The 17,014-nt window shown below is 43.8% G+C and overlaps 1 protein-coding gene across 4 annotated transcripts in view; it reads right to left on the bottom strand.

The window, feature by feature from the left end:
* BCL2L1 (BCL2 like 1) overlaps positions 1-16,323 on the bottom strand; it is a 46,314-nt gene extending 29,991 nt beyond the window's left edge. The window contains exons 1-2 of one of the 4 annotated variants that reach the window (XM_044664293.1): positions 16,265-16,323; positions 14,152-14,806 (exon numbers count right to left, since the gene is read on the bottom strand). In XM_044664293.1, coding sequence (XP_044520228.1) covers positions 14,152-14,697 — 546 coding nt within the window. In that variant the 5' untranslated portion in view covers positions 14,698-14,806; positions 16,265-16,323. Of the gene's footprint in view, positions 1-14,151; positions 14,807-15,077; positions 15,164-16,264 lie in introns of those variants that run through there. The other 3 variants (XM_044664292.1, XM_044664291.1, XM_044664290.1) reach the window with 3 other exon arrangements.
* Between the last annotated feature and the right edge of the window lie 691 nt (positions 16,324-17,014).

The following is a 17,014-nucleotide window of genomic DNA, read 5'->3' on the forward strand; positions in this document are numbered from 1 at the left end:
AAGAAGAAACAGAGTAGATCACATCACACAAACCACCTACAGGGAAGTCCACTCCTGTTAAACACTGTCCTGTGCTCTGAAAGAGGGGCAACCCTTCACTGGATATAATCTCTCAGGACCCCAATACCTTCTTTTGAACTTCAAGAAACAGAAAAGGAAAGAGATGTATATAGATTAAAATGAACAAACCAAGCAGGCTGTTTCTAAGCACAGTAACTAGGTCAGTTGACTCCTGGAGAAGCCAGCTGGGGGGTTGAAGAGGAGGGGAGAATTTTGAGGGGCCCTCAGGGCTCTCTGCTTGCCTTTAGTTCCCACCCCTCCTGAAACCTACACCTGTTCCTCAATACCCCCAGCTGTCAACGGCTGCCACTTTCCTCTACCCAACCCCATGGGCTTGCCTCACCATCAATGGGCTGGAACTGTTTTGCTTGTATGGCAAATTACAGTTATCTTTATGTGAGCCCTTGAAAGTCTAAGCTGCTTGTGGGTACTTAACCCCTAGGGGGTTGGGCTAGTCAAAGAGAGGAGTTAGCAGACAAAGACTTTAGGATTTCCTCTTTAAAATATAGTTAACATATTATATACCTCCTTCAGGACAGGTATCATACTCAGTGCTAAGGAAGTGGAGATTAAAACTAGCCACAGCCTCTGCCCTCAGAGAGTTTACAATCTAACTAGGTAGGATACAACATGCACACACAAACATAACAAAAGAAGAATATGATAAAAGGCAATGTGGCATAGTAGAAAGAATGCTAGATTTAGGGTAAGGGGTTGTTTAGTCATTTTCAGTTGTGTCCAGCTCTTTATGATCCCATTTGGAGTTTTCTTGGCAAAGATACTGGAGTAATTTGTCATTTCCTTCTTCAGTTTATTTTACAGATGAGGCAAACAGGGTTAAGTGACTTGCCCAGGGTCACCTAGCTAGTAAGTTTCTGAAGCCAGATTTGATCTCAGGTTTTCCTGACTCCAAGACTGGTGTTCTATCCACTCTACCACCTAGCTTCCCCAGAATAGAGGGACCCAAGTTCAAGTCTTGGTTAAGCCACTAGTTTTGTGACATAATCGAGTAATCTCTGTCATTCAGTATCTATAAAATGGGAGAAATGATTCTAGCAATAGCTACTTAATTGAGCTGTTTTAAGAAGTATTTTGTAAACAAAGTGCTACAGAAATTTGAGATACAAGACATCATGAGACAAAGGAGAGATTCATGCAAAACATCTCAGGAAAACCAAAGGAGAGAATCACTTTCAGTTGGGGAGCTACATGGAGGAGATGGCACCAATTACCAGTTTTGTCTTGCCCAAGGGAACAAGCAGGTTAGGGCACTTTAGGGATTGCCAAAGGCTCCATTATTGGCATCACTGCAGGTGGCAGGAACCAGGTGATGTTTACCCTTCTTTGGCCAAGTCTGCCAAAGGCTACAATCCAGCTTCTGAATCTGCACCTGTGATTCCGGGCCCAGAAATAACAACTCAAGCAACCTACCTGATCTGCAGGTGCCTCCGTTTGCCTCCCTTCTCAGCAAGCCAGAGCTAAGCAGGAGTCTTTTCATTCTAAGCCTCAGGCTGTGAGAATCTTCCCCATGAGCTGTCTCCAATGCAGAAGTATGCCAGGCCCATATCCAAATCTGCTCACCTCCATACTAACCCTCTCATTCTCCACTGCTAAAACTACCTATAGGATTAAAGCCAAATTCCTCAGCTTGGTATTTGGTTCCTTCCTGACTGCTTAACCTGCCTGCCGCCACTCCCCTCCCATCATTCCCACCTGTGCTCACTATAGTCTTTCCCTCTACCCCAAGACCCATCTCCTCTTAATCTCTCTTAGATCTTTGCCTTCTTCTGGCCTTTGTACCATGACTCACTGTTCCTTTCACCCATAATATCCTTTCTTTCCTCTTTCTGCCTTCTGAATTCCTATTCATCCTTTTAAACAAACAAACAAACAAACCACCTATCTTCTGTCTTAGTATCCATTTTAAGATAGAAGGTTAAGTGAGTTGCCCAGAGTCACACAGCTAGGAAATGATTGAGGTCTTTACTTGAACCCAGGACCTCCTGAGTATAGGTCTGACACTCTATAGTGCTACCTAAGGGTTCCCTATCCATCTTTTAAAGGTCAAATAAAATCCCACTTCCTCAAGATGTTTTCTCAGATACCCCATTAGTAATGATTGGTCCTTCCCACCCTCACTTTCCATAGCACATCCCTATATGGTATCTATGGACTTGGCCAGTGATTGCAAACCCTTTAGAGACAGTGCCAGGTCCCACCCCCATCCCTCCCAGACCAAGTGCCCCTCCCCTCCTCAGTTACTCCACACAGAAGAGGGAGAAAGCACTCCCATTGGGGCTGCTGGTCGGATGAAGTGAGGCATGTCCTCTTTGGAGTGCAGAGAGGGGCAGAATGGCCCAAGCTCTCTGCTCCCCTCCAGCTCTGCCACCTGTGAGCTGTCCACCTTACCCTCTGTGCACCCATGCCATAGTTTCACTGGACTAGGCTCTATGAAGGCTGTGTCTCAGTCATATAAATTTTATATCTTTATTAGTACCTTGAATGAGGCTCCATCTAATACAAGATTTTTGTTTTTTTCATATTTTGTTCTTGTAGGGAAAAAAAATTCCACATTAGGGCTTTAAGTTAACTCTCTTCCTGTATCTTCTCTGACCACTTCAACCCTGCCCATGGACCTTAACCCTTCCTGACTTCCTAAAGTAGTTAGGAGTCTTAATTATACATTTGATTTTTAATCATGCTATATAGCAACATGATCAATACACAATCTTTTTTATGTTCCCTAGTTACATTATTTAACTCTTTGGTATAAGGACTGAGTCTTAAACTTCTTTTGGGGTCCACATAACGGCCACCTTTCAATCATTTTTCAGTTGTGTCTGACTGTGACCCCATTTGAGAATTTCTTAGCAAAGATACTAGAGTGGTTTGCCATTTCCTTTTCCAGCTCATTTTTATAGATAAGAAAACAGAAGCCAAAAGGAGTGAGTTACCTAGGTCACACAGCTATTAAGTATCTATGGTTAGATTTAAACTCAGGAAGAATGGTCTTCCTAACTTTATAGTTCTATCCACTGTTCCACCTAGCTGCCCCTGACACCGACTTAGTACAGGGTTAACCATATTGCACTTACATGATCAACTAAATTGAACTTGTCTAGCCAAAACGGATAAGTTTTAGTCCTTTCTCCTGGTCTCCTATCTATCTGACTGCTCCTTCTCTGACTCTTTTCTTAAATCTCCATTCAGATCACATGCACCAACCATAAGTGTCCTATTGTGCTCTGTCCTAAGTGGTCTACTCTTTTCCAACCATACCATTTCACTTGGGAACTCATCAGTTCCCACAGATTCAAATCAAATGATCTCTCTCATGACCTTCAGTCTCACATCTTCAATTGCTAGTAGACATTTAGAACTGGAAATTCTGTAAACATCTTCAAATCAACCCATTCAAAACTGAACTCACTAGCTTTCCCTTCTCCTTCTATCCCTTCCCTATTACTATGGGGGCACCACCATCCTCCCAATTCCTCAGTCATCCTAGACTCCTCACTCTTACCTACCTACTCATATCCAATCTTTTACTAAGGCCTATCAATTTTATCTTCATGACATCTCTCACTTATGTCCCTTCCTTGCCCCTGACACTTCTACCACTCTACTAGGCCCTCACCACCTCATGCCTGTTTCTGAACACGAAATCTCTCTCTTTCTCTCTCCTCTGTAAACAAGTGACACTAGCTTTCTTCTTTAACCAAAACTCCCAATTCCAGACATCTTCCCTGGCGGTCTGTCCCCCCCATACCTGGAATGCTCTCCTTTCTCATTTCTATCTCTGAAAGCCCAGCTACAATCTCAACTTTTCTAGGAAGCCTTTTAAAATCCCCTTCAATTGTAATGTCTTCCCTCTACTGATTAAATCTAGTTTACCTGATATATTGCTCGCTTGTACATTGTTGTTTGTATGCTGTCTCCCCCACAAGACTTTGAGAAGTTCTCGAAAGCAGAGAACTGTCTTATCTATATCCTTCTATTCTCAGCCCTAAGCCCAATGGCACATGACTGGCACATGATATGTTTAATAAAATGTATACTAACTCTTTGTATTCTGTTCTTGAATTAAGCAGGTTCCCAGGTGGGGAACCTACAACAGATCCTGCTACAAGACTGACATGATGTCTTTCTATTGTCTCTTAAGGGTGTAGATAACTGATAAATGTAAACTCTATAGATGGCCCTGAAGCAAAAGAACTAGCCTTAGAGAGAGGGAGTAGTAAAAGATAATGTCAATGAAGCTCAGAATATTGAAAAGGTTTTTAAGGGGATGGATTCAGCTTAAGGCCAAGAGCATACCATAAAATTATAACAGAATTAACCGACTCCCACCTATCCTCAGCTTAGCAAGTTCTCAAAAACAAAAGGGGTGGTCTGGCTTTTAAAAGATACTTTAGAACCAAAAGACCTATTGGGGAGAGGATGAGATGCTTGGAGGCTCTGAATCAAAGTTTCAAGGGGACCAATGAAAGGGCCAATCACTAGGGAAGAGAATCAGGCTCTTTGGAAGAGACACTATATTTCTGAATGACCTTCCAGAAAAAAATATATTGGGGGGGTTGGGGGTGGGGGAGGAAGGCTAGGTGGCTCCAGTGGATTAAGAGCCAGGCCCTGAGACAGGAGGTCTTGGTTTCAAATCTTACTTCAGACACTTCCTAGTTGTGTGGCCCTGGGCAAATCACTTAACCTCCATGATGGGCAAACTTGTTAAAGAGGGGGCCAAAGGAAAGGAAATGCTCACCTGTCAGTCTGTTTCTAAGGCAACTCTTTCAAAGTTTCATTGTATTGTATCCTACTCATTGTATTCAAGTCAGATTAGGAATAATATGGCATAGTCCATAGAACATTTCAGTGGGCCTCAAATCTGGCCAACAGCCCGTAGTTTGCCCTTCACTGGCCTAATCCATATCACTCTTCTGCCTTGGAACCAATATACAGTACTGATTCTAAGACAGAAGGTAAGGGTTATATATATAAGGATAAGAAGGGCCATTTCCCTTTCAAAGAATCTGAGAAACAATCGAATTCTAGCATAGTCCAAACCAACCTGATTTGCTATCATTCTTTAAGTATCCAACAGACAAAATAATTCCCTCAACCTTTCTAACCCGCTTCTGTGAAGTTCAGCAAACTAAATTGTATCTCTTGTTTGCTCTCTGAATAGGGTCTCTTAAGTCAAAAATTTCTATCTTCCAAATGTAATCCTTAGGTAGATCCACATTGTCAGGGCCTTTAGACAACTGGCTGACAGTTGGTTTAGGGAGATACAAATGGCACAAATGTCTCTTGGTTCACCAATCAAATTAGAATCTCCTCAGCTAGAGAACCTGAGAGAATTCACAGGAATACTGAACCACATGGCCTCACCCACCCAGGCAATGTGGCTAAAGGGCTCTGGTACAAAGGTTTCAGACAGAACTTCTCTCAAAAGACCTGAAAGATCTGAGGAGGGTTCATTCACTGGCTCATTAGTCATTCAACAAACATATACAGAGAAGCAACTATTCATAAGGCCTGCTGCTGGGTGTGGTGGATATAATGATGAATATATTCGCCCCAGCCAGTAGAAGAATACAAAGGCAAAGGATCACAAAGGACCAAGCACTGACCAGAGGGAAAAGCAGAAAGCAGAGAGGTAGAAAACCCAGGAGCCAGGAGGAAAAAGCTTGGAGGTGAGATGAAAGGTGAAGGAAGTTAGAGAAGGGGAGAGGTGAAGAATGCCCAGAAGAGAGTGACATTCAAGGGACTATTCAGTTTCCACTTTCTCATTAGAAGGAATACTGCCACTTAGCTGGGACAGGAAAGTGGTTATGGAAGTCATTGCAATGGCATTTCCTGACAAGCAACAGAAAAAACCCTCCCATTTCTAAACCAGCCAGTAAGGACCTTATGCAATAAGCCTAGTTCCTTATTACAATGCCAGTTAGCCCAAGGCTTGAGTTTAGCTTGATAATCTCCCTGGTCATTTGTAAACAGACAGGGGGCTCTAAATCCAAAGAGGCAAGATGGACCTGGATTCTGGGGACAAGGTCAAGAAAGCTGCCCACTCTGAAACAGAAACTTCAAGAGTTTAAGCATGGAAGTCTGGTCCAATTCTCTCAGGCCTAGGGAGCCAGGTAATTTCACAAAATCACATAAAGCTAGTTAGTGTTATAGAAAGGACTAGAACCGGTTCCTGGTCCAAGAAACTCTTTTCCACATCATGCAGTCTCAAAATACAATAAAACAATTAGTTGTACTCTACTTTGCACTGTAATTTGGGGATAGTTTATTTCTGAGAGTAATTTCTATTTCTTACGAGTTAATAGAAAACAATCACCATAATATATTAAGCAACAGAAATTATGATTCTTAAAATCATATTATGTTCTGAGTTAGGCAATGCTTACCAACATCAAGAATTTGCAGAGTTCCTACTATCTGCAAGCCACACTAACCTTGCAATGGCAAATACCATAGGATGAGGGGTAGGTATGTTACCTGGAAAGATTATGAAGAATTTGATTACTCTATTACAAAAAACGAGTAATAGGGAAATAGGATTTGAATGATAATATATGTATAACCCAGAAAAACTGCTTCCCAACTCTGGGAGTGGAAAGGGAAGAGGGGAGGGAGACAAGAATCATGTAACCATGGAAAAAAATTTTTTTTTAAATAAAATAGAATCAAGATTATGGAGAGTTTGTTGCTATCTTCAACACTATCCTGGAGATGAATTTTTCTCAGTTGGAATTGGTTAGGAAAAAATATATGGAAAAGGACAACTGGTTAAGCCATATAAGTTTAACAGAAATGTTGAAGAATATCCAGTTCCTGGAGGGGCTGTAGAAAGACAGGCACATTAATGCAATTCTAGTGGAAGATGAATTGGTCCAACCTTTCTAGAAAGCAATTCTGAATTATAATATGAAAGTGACTAAAATGTTCATATACTTTCACCCAGAAATACCATTACTAGTCATATACTGTAAGGTCAATGGTAAAAAGACAGGTCCATAAATAGCAAAGTATTTGAGGCAGTTGCTTTTGATAGTAGCAAAAAACTGGAAACAAAGTAGATGCCCATCAACTAGCTAATAGATAAAAAAGTGCGCATGGATATAATGGAATATTGCTGCACAGAAAAAAATTATGAAGTACTCAGGGAAACACTGGAAGAGCTATATGAATCAATGCAAAGTAAACTAAGCAAAACCAGGAAAATGCTATATATGAAGGTAAATGGAAAGAATGAAACAGGTGCTAAGAAATCATGATGACTAAACCAGGTTACAAAGAAGAGATAAAAGGTGGCATGTGCCTCCCTTCTTTGCAGAAGGGCACACACAGTTAAGGGGACCAAGCACTGTGTCAGAATGTTTTGACATTAGTTTTGTTGAACTAACTCAATATATTCCTCCTTTTTATCATTTATTATAAAGGTAGCTCTCTGCAGAGTTGGGGGGGATATACTGGGAAACATTGGCAATATAAAAACAAAAGTTAAAGAAAAATTTTTTAGAAATTCAAACAAAAAGACTATAAATTTGTATCACTAACTTTGTTACTCAAGGATCCTTTTGATGAATGATTTTGTTTTCTAAGTAAATTTCCCATGAGCAATGGGGGTTTCTAGACAGTTTTGTTTTTTTTTTGGTCAATTGTACTTACCAGCATAAATGAATAAACTGGTATTCTTATTATTAAAAAAAATTTTTGTGAGCCAATCAGCCAAAGTGAATCAGTTCTGATCATCTCTGGGAGAAGAGATAAAAACTATTTCAGAAACTGTAAAGCTAAGGATAAGACCATGAAATCTATGGTAACCCCCTAAAGGGGCAGCTTGTCAAAATTACTTAATCCATCTCTACCTTTCTACATTACAAAAGGGAAGCTAACGTATTTGGTGGGACTGCTTGTAGGATGGGTTTGCCTTCTTGCAAGCTGGGCTTAAGAGGAAGACTGCCTAGACTGGGGAGAAACTAAAGTCAGAAGTGTAAAAATGAATTATTTCCAAAGAAAACTGTGTTAGGATCATATTTGTGGGTACTGGATTGTGAGCTCCTTGAGGGCAGTAACTGCCTTTTGCCTCTTTTTTAGGGGTGTCGATGTGGAATCTAGAGACCCCCAAACTTGTGGCCTAGTGAGATCTGATGAACCCCAAGTTTTAGGAATAGCTTGTAGGTTGGAGATCCCCAAAACTTGTGCTTATTCCCTGTTCCCGTGAGAATCCACCCTGAAGGGAATCTCAGACTAACAGTTGCAGACTGAATAATGGACTCTAGGGTAAAAGCTAAGTGATTCTTTTGCCTTAGAAGCTTCTCCCATTTGTACCACATCCCCCTTTCAGGGATCAAACTCAGAACTTTCAGCTTTTGAGACTGATGTGCAGTCTACTGGCTAGTGTCACTTAGCTTTTACCCTAGGGTCCATTATTCAGTCTGCAACTGCTAGTCTGAGATTCCCTTCAGGGTGGATTCTCACAGGAACAGGGAATAAGCACAAGTTTTGGGGGTCTCCAACCTACAAGCTATTCCTAAAACTTGGGGTTCATCAGATCTCATTAGGCCACAAGTTTGGGGGTCTCTAGATTCCACGTCAACAGGGGCTTAGCACAGTGTCTGACACATAAGAGAAGCTCAATAAATGTTTATTGACTATTGCTGGTGGTAGTGTTTTTAGTGGGGAAGAATACTCTAGAGCAGAGGTCAGTAATGTATGGCTCTTTTGAGGGCCAGATATGGCTCTTTCTGCAGGAGCCATAAAGTCAATTTTTTTTTCAGGTGCTGTTACAGGAGCGCGCACTGTGAGCACTGTACGGCTCCACGAAATTACATTTTAAAAAATGTGGCGTTTATGGCTCTCACAGCTAAAAAGGTTGCTGACCCCTGCTCTAGAGCAAGAATTTTTTTCTGCAAGATAGCTCATTGGAAATCACCCCTAAATGTCCCTAAAACACCACCATAGTTGCTGAAGAAACTCCCTGTAAGGAGATACAAAAGGCAATGAATGTGATTGAAGGGAGGGTACTCAATTTACCAGTTCTTGGTAACTAACTAGTTAACTAACTTGGTAACTAACAGATTAGTACCTATGTTTGGAGTAAGGGAAAAGAGAAGGAAGGTGGCAGGAAAGATTAATCATCTAAACCAACTTGTTGACAGTCCAATTCGAAGGCCAAATGATTCCTACTAATTTACTTGGAGAATTCCAAAAAAATCTTTTTCAAGGATTCTCCAAAGGCATTTGGGAAGATCCTACCTGGTAAACTAGGTACTATGAGAGCTCTGGGAATAGAGAAAACTCTGTGATACTGGTAAGAGTTTTAAAGAGATCTCCTAAAAGAATATGCCCTGCAGGCCTGGCAGTCAGGCAAGCAGCAATATTTCTGCCTCCATCACAGAACCTGAATCACAGAACCTGAATGAGATGTTCAAAATGTCCAGGTTTGGGGTTTCTGATGGGGTTTCCCTTAGAAAACCACAAAATTACCAAGAGCTGCCAAGAAATGCAAAAGAGTTTGTGTGGTAGCACTGAAAGAGGGAAGCCTACAGGAACTGAGAGACCACAAAGCCAAGATTCTAACTTCTTCAGATCACTTAGAATGAACAATTATCACAAACATTTATATAAGATTTTATAATTTACAAAGCTCTTCCCTCAAAACCCCTCAAAGAAATACAACTAAGTAGTTTTATCTCCATTTTACAGATAAGGAAATAGCCTCAAAGAAGTGAAGGGACTTCTTACTTAAGGTTACAAAGCTAGTAAATCAGTCTCAGTTGCAGGCCTAGAAGCTGCATATTCTGATTCTAAATCCAGAGCTCTAACAACCCAGCTGGATTTCACAATAGTCTGTTAAGCTGCAGAATGTCCCTAAAGAAGCTCTACTTCAGAAGAGTTATACTTGGTTTATCATCAAGCTGTTGCCCATATGGGATAGTGGAGTTTCCTCTCCCTTCAAGGCTCAGATGCCCATTTAATTAATGGTCCTGGACATATAGAGTAATGACTCAATTTGCTTCCTGAGGAACAGTTTAAAGGGCAAAACTTGGCTTCTGTGGGGAAGCCTATTTTGTTGGAAGAAAGGATCTTAAGCCATAATTAATGCAGAAGCATTCCTCCTCATCTACACCTCTTTATTGGAGTCTTTACCCTGCCTTGGATGCTGGGTATTATTATCCCACTTTATAGGTAGGAGAAACCTACTCACAAACAGGTTCAACATCCTACTTAGGTTACCAAGCAGACAGTGGAATAGGTAAGAAGAGAACCTAAGCAATCCACAGCCCCAGTTCTTGGCCCTTCCCCTCCTAGTAAGTCACAATTAAATAGAAACATACTCAACAGTCTTCCTCTTCACCTTATACTCCCAAACCTCAGAGCTTCCAGCTAGTGTTGGAGATTACAAGAAATTTTAGAAAAAGAAAAATCAGTTCAAGTGAGGGAATAACCCTGACAACTCCTTTAAACACTGTCCCTACCCTACAGACCTTTCCTTTGCTACCTGAACCAGACAGAGTACTATCAGTGGTAATGGCTTTGGCCTCTTCCTGACCCATAAAGTAAATATCATAGGATTTAAAGCTAGAAGAGACCTTACAGATCATCTAGTTTGATCCTCTTGATTTTACAAGAAATGGAGACGCGCAGATATGGAACACTATACTGGAAAGAAAAAGATTTAGAATCAAAAGATTTGAATTTACATTTTAGGCTTGCCACTTACTGCTGTTGGGGACTTGGGCAGATCACAACTATTTTTGGATTTTAGTCTCTTCATCTGACCTGGAGGCTGGCCTAAATGATCTCTAAAGTACCTCTCAGTTTGAATCTTCTAAAAATGACTTATTTGAGAAATTATTAGAGGTATTAACTAGCAAAGCTGAAGTCTTGACCATGGTCTTCATTACAACTCTGAATCCAGTGTTCTGGAATCTTGGTAAACTTGGTAGTTTTATAGAAAGCCAGGCCTGTGTGTCCATGGAGAAAAGAAAGATCTTTTGACAGGGGCATTTTACTTGGTTAGTTCATCCCTCTTTGCTTCCCAAGAAAGCAACATGCTAATGCTGAGCACAGGAGTGGATGGATCAGCACAAAACTCTGGTGTGACCAAAAGTGCACTGGGAGTTAAGAGACCTGAGTTTGTTCCCCACATTCTGGAATATACCATGTGACCTAAGGCAATTTGTTTCCCTTCTCTGAGCATCAGAAGCTGGGCTACAAATCTCTTTCAATTCTACAGGCTTATTCAGGTTTGTAGCTGGTGTGAGTGGCACTCTGGCAATTAAGCAATCCGAGTTCAAATCTTAGTAAGACTTTAGTTTTCAATCTATGCAATGTAGTCAAAGTGGAAAGAATGTTGCCTTTGGAGTCAAAGAACTGGAATCTGGATCCTGGCTTTGGGAAAGTCAATTTACCTTTTTAGGCCTCAGTTTCCTTATTTGTGGAAAAAAATTATAATGATGGATTAGAGTCCCTTTTAGCTCTTCAGCTTATGGTTCTGTGCACCAGATCAGCAGAGCACACTAACCAACAGACATCTCCAGGCGACTTTAGCCTTCCTGATTGGCAGTCAAAATATACTCTCTCACCTTGATTGAATGTAATAATCTAGCAGAGCATAAATGCTAGGAAGGTAAATGTCTGAGTACCCTCTGTCCAGGCCTGAAAGATGTGAGTGCTTTGACTGGTCAATTCATCTTGAGTTGAGGTCAGAAATGATGCTAAAATATCTCACTGCAGCCTACCTACCCTCTCTTAAGGAAATAACAATTGAGGTGTTATGCAAAGGATTCAGTACAACTTATTAACTAATTATAATAAATAGAATTTCCAATTTTAGGGGAAGAAAAAAATGGAAGAAACAATACAAAGGTCAACATTTCTGCATAAGGGTACCATCCAGTCTTCTCAATGCAATGCCTTTGAGCCATAGATCTAAGAGACTATATTAAAAGAGCATAGTAGTTGGTACATAGCCCAGTATCTGGTACATAATACGTGCTTAATAATTGAATACTGACTGACTGCCTGGAACATAGTTGGTACTTAAAAACTATTTGTTTCCTTCCCTTCTTTCCCTCTATTATAGATCTTACTCTCAGCAACTTATGTACCCTGGGAAGCCTAGGCAGAACTCTACATAGGCTGGGACCCAAGTGATCCTTAGGCTGCTGACTGGCTACAAAAGGGACAACTCATGGGACAATGTCACAAAGGGTCAAAGGTCGGAAGGAAATGGTGGACATTCCCCATCTGGAGTTGTCACAGAGGATATACCTGAGGCAGTGGAATGCTCCTCCTGTAATCAGCTGAACAAATATTTGCCCCCCCCAAAACAAGCTAAGCAGGAGGGCAAGCTGCACAACCAACAGGAACCTTTTAATCATTATCCCCAAGGGAGTTCATTTGCAGAGTAGATTTCCAGGGCTGGGTCAGCCTCTGGTCACAGTCAGCTAGGCCCCAGTTCAATCTCCTCCCTTTAAATAGGAGGTGGAAACAGGATTAGGAGAAAACAATGACTACCTATGTATTGGCCTGAGGGAGGTCTGGCAGGCTGCACAGAGATGAGTGATCCCTTTAGGGACTTCAGAAGGCTCAAGCTATAGTTCAGAAACTGCCACACCCAGGGCACAGCCTTAGAACAATCACATTCCTCACATTCCAGAGTCCATGGTACAATCACTCCCTTCTACCTCAGCTCCTCCAACAGATCTCTTCTAGAAAATGTGCTGGGTTTCCTAGGGCTACTGAGAAGTCAGCAAGCAATTGGAATAGCTTGTGCCTGATCCCAAGCAAAGAGAACGAAGAAAGGAAGATGGGCTGGGATAGGCCCATGGGTGCCACATGTCTCCCTCTCCTCCCCTACTTTTGTTTCTTACTAAAATGTGGGATATTTAAGTCACCTAACTTGTCTGAGCTTCTTCTTCCGGAACTCAGAAACTAGAGGGCTGTATTATTTACTCTCTAAGGACCCTTCCAGCTCTAAATCATAGAATTCCAGGGCAAGTTCAGATTTTACTCCTCTTAGGCAATAAAAGGAAAGCAGTTAGTGAATGAGAATTGTCCTTCCCAAGGAGGAGCAGAATAAAGTGCAGCTTTTGAGTTCTTTGGCCTTGGTCCTAGCTTCAGTAGCAAAGAGTGCTCTGGGCAGAGGTACCAGGACCCTTCCTGAAAGTAGATAACTGAGGGATGAGGTGGAGAAAAGGACTAGTATTGGAGTGCAGCTGCTGCTTACTAAATGACCTTAGGCAGTGCCCAATTTAAACAGCATGACACAGCAAGAGCTCAGCAAACTGACTGATCATGTGAAAAGTTGCACAGAAAGAAGAATTAAAGAGCAGTGCTGGAACACTGAGGAGCATGGTTCACTTTATCCTAAAAACCTATAGCCATTAATGGGTCTCTTGAGTCTCCTACATGGTCAGGCCCACTCTGCTCTAATTCCATGCATATAAGTGCTCCTCTTCTTCTTTGGTGAGGAAGTATTGTGTAGTTCAAAGAAGAGGGTACTTAAGTTCTTGGATTTGTGACCTGGCTGGGCCATGAATTAGTAGTATAACCTTGGTCAAGTCAGTTGATTTCAATTTCCTCATCTGTGAAATGATGGAGTTGAAAACTAGGTTATATTAGAAGGCTCTTACAACTCTAAATCCTATTGAAAAGTACAGGTCATCCATGGGGTTTACCTGTGAAGTCAGTAGAACCTGAGTTTTCAGAAAGAAAAAGCTTACCAAGTAAACTCCCTTTCCCTCAACACTTCCTAGCTTTTGGAACAAAAGGAGACAACTAGCTTCAGTTGTAAGAGTGTACCTCAGTGAGCAGTGGTCTGTAGAGGCTCTTTAAAGTTTTAAAGCTTGGCCAGCCTACTTGTTAAGGGATGGGGCCGCCCTAGACAATTGCTCCTTAGGATAAAGATGCTTAAAAATACAAATGGTGTTCGGTTTTCAACTACATGTGGTCCTCAAAGCCCACAATGACTACCCAACACAACAGTTTGACTTGTACTACAAGTCAGAGAAATTTGGAGGCATCTCTAGCCAGAGGCTGGGAAGAAGAGAGAAGCAGAAAGGGGTCCCTGGTCCTTACCCAGCCGCCATTTTCTTGGATCCAAGGGTCTAGGTGGTCATCCAAGTAAGTGGCCATCCAGGAGGTGATGCGTCCTACCAAGACTTCCATCTCCTTATCCACGCTTTCCACACACAATGCCCCTCCGAAGGAGAAGAATGCCACAATTCGGCCCCAGTTCACCCCATCCCGGAAGAGTTCATTCACTACCTGCTCAAAGCTCTGATAAGCTGTTCCTGGAGTGATGTGGAGCTGGGATGTCAGGTCACTGAATGCCCGCCTGTACCGAAGTTCAAATTCATCTCCTGCCTCCCTCAAAGCTTGCTTCACAGCAGCCACTGGTATTGTCTCATGGGCATCCAGGCTGCTGCTGTGCCCTGTGGCCCCACTCACAGCACGGCTGTCAGCGGGGTGCCAAGAGGGACTGCCATTCACAGTACTAGGTATCTCTGCCCCTTCTAGAACCTCAGTCCTGTTCTCATCTTCAAACTGACTCCAATTGTATCCTTTCTGTGAGAGCTTGTAAGAAAGAAAGTCAATCACCAGCTCCCGGTTACTGTGCGACATTTTTACATCAGGAATGGGCTTATCCAGTTCATTGTCCAAAGCACCTGCTCTCTGGGTCTGGGATCTGCTTGACAACTCTTTTCTGAGATTCTGGGGGAAAATGCTGGTTCTGAACAGAGAGAGAGAGAACTTCAGGGGAATAAAAAAAAAAGCAAAAATCCCATCCACCCAACAGTATCTTATTCACCCTCCCAATGTTCTAGGTTGCCTTACAGATCTCAGTAATTTTCCATCATCTTTCAAGAGACTATGACTGAGTCAGGCTGAAAATCCACACCTAGGAAGCGATCCTCAGCCTGGGTTCTCTACTGATTATCACCTCCTCTCCAAAATGCCCCTTCCACCCGCCACCTCCACCCTCCCCCTACCCCAGGAATAACCTGGTATTCAAATCAGCTGTCTGAACCTGGGGCCGCCAGGGACGACATCGGGAGTCGGCCACCGCCCCCCTGGCTGCAGGTTCGGACCCCAGGAGCCGGTACTCTCACTCCCCCTCCATCGTCTACATTGAGGGCAGCGCAGAGTCGCGATCCTGGCACCCGGGAGAGAGCCCGGCCCCCTCGCGGCTCATTCCCGCCCCTCCACGCTCCGGCCTCCTACCGGAGGGGAGGGCGGGGGAGGCTTGTCTATACCGGCGTCTGGCCGGAGGTGTGTGTAGCTGGGCAAGGCTTTTAGTTTGTTAGGGTTTTGTTTTTTTGGTGAGCTAGTGGTTTTAATTTAATCCATAGGGACCAGCCTCGGGGGAGGCTCGTCAAAAGGTGCTGGGTTTCGCAGGAGAGAGCTCACAGCGCCGGTATCTTAACCTTTTTTTCATTCCCCGAGGCCGGGAAAGCGCTGGCGGGCAGGAGGCTCGCGCGCTTCCCTTCTTCCTTCCCTTCCCCCCGGCCCTGCAAATGTCCTCGAACCCGAGGGGTGTCCCAGGTGGGCTTGGGGCCCACTCCACTCGTCCCCGGCGGCGTCCAGGCATCATGGCTGCCGGCGGTTCAGGACAAAGGAGCCAGAGCTGGAGCCCGGACTGGAGCTGGGGGGTTTCGGCTGCTTGGGGCGCCCGGCCCGGGCGGGCCCCGCTTCTCCCAAGCGTTTCTTTCGCCGGGGTCCCGGCCGGGTTCCCAGGACTCCTTCCCCAGCCCTCGGCTCCACAGCGCCGCCCGCCGGGGAGGAGCGGCCGGGCCCAGCCCGAGCCACCCACGTTGCCGGGCAACCGCCTTCCTTCGCTCCCGGCGCCCCCCGGACCCCAGCACAGGCTGGCGGGAGGGGGAGGAAGGGGCGTTCCGCCCACCCCAGATCTTCCCGGCGGCTCCGCCCCCCTACGGCCAATCAGCGAAGTGGTCAGGGCAGGGGCGGGACAGTGAGGCCTCCATACCGCCCTCCGATTGGGCGCGGTGCCCGTCACGCACAGCCTCCCCCTCCGGGGCGGAGCGCTCACCTGCGAGCCCCACGAGTAGAGGGGGGGCGACATCCCCTCCCCCGCCTGCGTTGTCCCAGCAGCCGAGAGGCTCTTGTCGGCTGATCTCCCGCCTGCGAGCTGGGAGCAGCTGGCCTGTGCGCCTGCCTGTCTGCTGCCTACCTGTCCGGCCTTTTCTCCCGGAGTTTGATTCCAGGCGGACCCGGCCTCAGTTTCCCTTGAAAGAGGCCGGGGGAACTTGCGAGCTCAGTCACTTCCGGTGCCTTGGCAGCGCACGCGTGCCCGAGACGTAAATGGGAGCGCGCGCTCCGAGACCAAGTCCCTTTTTGGAAAAGAGAAGAGAGAGAGCGCTCCCCTTGTCGGCCATCTCGGGTAGTGGCCAAATATCCCTCCTCATTGGGCTAACTTCTCATTCATTAATTCATTCGTTCATGATTGAATTTGAGATGACCTGGAAGGGACCTTAAAGATCATGATTCACTTCACTAACATTAAAAAAAATCCTATCGTTCTTTATTTCAATAAGTATTAAGCACTACTATGTGCCAGGCACTGTGCTAAGTGCTGGGATTTTATTTGATTTCATGTTTTCAAATCGGCATATGAATTGTTCATAACTTAATTTTAAAAATATTTCTATTTGATGTGAGATGAATTAATTAGGTCTCAGATTTAAGTAGGAAGAAATCATACAGATCTTCTTTGGGGAAACTGCAGTACTCTCAGTGATTCCAAAATACCACAACTACAAAAGACCACCTTCTTAGCAACATGCTCCCTGTCATAACATATGACTCTCTCTATATATATGAACAGAGATATGGCCAATCACAGTGAATGCAAGAGCAAACTAACACTGAGAAGTCCGATAAATACTTCACTGATATATATAAAATATTAACAGACATCCTT

Source organism: Gracilinanus agilis, chromosome 2 (genome assembly GCF_016433145.1).
Source record: "Gracilinanus agilis isolate LMUSP501 chromosome 2, AgileGrace, whole genome shotgun sequence".
Classification (NCBI taxonomy): domain Eukaryota; kingdom Metazoa; phylum Chordata; class Mammalia; order Didelphimorphia; family Didelphidae; genus Gracilinanus; species Gracilinanus agilis.